The 2,323-nt window shown below is 35.1% G+C and overlaps 1 protein-coding gene across 1 annotated transcript; it reads left to right on the forward strand.

Moving 5' to 3' along the window:
- Positions 1 to 259: 259 nt before the first annotated feature.
- Positions 260 to 2,025, forward strand: LOC104114102 (alkane hydroxylase MAH1-like). Its single transcript, XM_009624468.4, has one exon. The coding sequence runs from the start codon at positions 366 to 368 to the stop codon at positions 1,896 to 1,898; it is 1,533 nt and encodes a 510-aa protein (XP_009622763.2). The 5' UTR covers positions 260 to 365; the 3' UTR covers positions 1,899 to 2,025.
- The last annotated feature ends 298 nt before the right edge of the window (positions 2,026 to 2,323 follow it).

Consider the following 2,323-nt stretch of genomic DNA (forward strand, 5'->3'; position numbering starts at 1 on the left):
ATAACACGTGATTGGGAAGAAAAAATCTAACTAAACAAATCTTGAAATCCAAAAATATCGACGCCTATCTTGAAAAGTTAGTTTGAAATTGAATGAAGTTGTTTATAATTAGAAAGAAATGAATCAATTCTTAAATGAAATTGCCCATTCCTTTTCAAGAACGTGTACAATCTATGTCAATTGTCAAACTCCTCAACTAATTATCACATACTTTTAAATAATATTGGGGCCAGCTCAAACTTAAGGTGCCAATATTGCAACTCTTATATAAATTTTTTGAAGGTAATGAATTGCTCAATCCTACAAAATTACTAAAAGAACCAAAGCTAGCTTGACCAAAAAGAAAAAAAAACCTCCAACCCGCAATGAATTTACTTGAATATTCCCCTCTTCTATTGATAATTTTTGGTTTCACTTATTTTATTGTATGGTACCTCCGACATAGATGGACAAAAACATCGTCAGAACCAACAAATTGGCCATTCATTCGGATGTTACCTGCAGTTATTATGAATCTTCATCGTATCCATGAATATATGACTGAGGTTCTTATAGATGTTGGCGGCACTTATGAGTTCGAAGGTCCTATGTTTGCCAACTTGGACATGTTCGTTACTTGTGATTCTGCAAATATTCATCATATATTTAGTAAAAATTTCTCAAACTATCCAAAGGGACCCGAATTTCGTAAGATATTTGATATCTTGGGAAATGGGATCTTTAATGTTGATCATGAATTATGGGAGATTCATAGGAAAACCACCTTGTCCATAATGAGCCATGCAAAGTTTCAAACTTTGTTAGAGAGGAATTTGTGGGACACTGTCGAAAAAGGGCTTCGACCAATTCTTGATGCTTTTACTGAACAAGACAAAACATTAGATTTACAAGACGTTTTGCAAAGGTTCACTTTTGATTCTATCACCAAGTTGTTACTTGATCATGATCCGAGAAGCTTGTCCATTGACTTACCTTATTTGCCATATGAAAAGGCATTTGGCGATGCTCTTGATGCTCTTTTACACCGACATATAACGCCAGAAAATTGTTGGAAATTGCAAAAATGGCTTCAAATTGGTAAAGAGAAGAAGCTCACTCAAGCATGGGAGTCTTTTGATCAGTTCATATATCCTTGCATTTCACAAAAGCTAGAGGAGTTGATGAAGAAAACCATCAAAGATGAGGAAAGTTTTACATTTTTAACTGCCTATATTAGAATGTACAATCTATGGAACAAAGGAGATTTGGGTACTTTACAAAAATTTCTCAGGGACACTTTCTTGAATTTAATGTTTGCTGGGAGAGACACAACAGGTGCAGCTCTCACTTGGTTTTTCTGGCTCTTGGCTAAAAATCCCTTAGTCGAGACAAAGATTAGAGAAGAGATTCAGCAACAACTGCATCTGAAAAAAGATGAAAACCTCAAGTTTTTCAACAAAGAAGAAACACGAAAATTGGTCTATCTACATGCTGCCTTTTGTGAAACTCTTAGGTTCTTTCCATCAGTTTCCTTAGAGCACAAAGTCCCACTTGAACATGACATCCTTCCTAGCGGTCACCGTGTTACTCCAAAAACGAGAATGATTATACCATTCTATTCAATGGGGAGAATGGAGACTATATGGGGGAAAGATTGCTTAGAATTCAAACCTGAGAGATGGATCTCAGAACGAGGAGGGATTAAACATGAGCCATCTTTCAAATTTCCAGCGTTTAATGCGGGTCCAAGAACTTGTATAGGAAAAGAAATGGCATTTGTTCAGATGAAAATAGTGGCAGCCATCATCCTATACAATTATGATATCCAATTAGTGGAAGCTCAAAATAGCTCTCCCACTACTTCTATTATCATGCAAATGAAACATGGTCTGATGGTTAGGGTCGTCAAGAGGGCATAGCACATATATGCATGTGTTGGAATACTTATGAAGATGTGTTTTGCTTGATGGAATCAATCAACCACTTCAGTTGAATCATATTTTAGCTCTTTTAGAAAATCCAAATAATGTTGTTTTCTTTCTTTAATGATCTTCTTTGAGGTTTTTTTTTTATCCAGCAATATGATTGAAGTTTGTTTAGCCTAAAATATGCCCACGTTTAAGCTACAAGAACGGCAGAGGAGTACCAATCTTTTGTTTTAGTCAAACGTCTCAAGGTATAAAATCTTGTCTTGATTTTATAGTCATCTAGTTTTGGAAAGATGACCAATTAACTTGCTAAATTTATATACAGATTGAATTCTTTGACGCAGAGAAAGCAATATCTTCTTCTTCTTCTTCTTCTGTGGTCCATATCATATTTACAGTTCCTAAAATTAGACTTA

Source organism: Nicotiana tomentosiformis, chromosome 2 (genome assembly GCF_000390325.3).
Source record: "Nicotiana tomentosiformis chromosome 2, ASM39032v3, whole genome shotgun sequence".
NCBI classification, from domain to species: domain Eukaryota; kingdom Viridiplantae; phylum Streptophyta; class Magnoliopsida; order Solanales; family Solanaceae; genus Nicotiana; species Nicotiana tomentosiformis.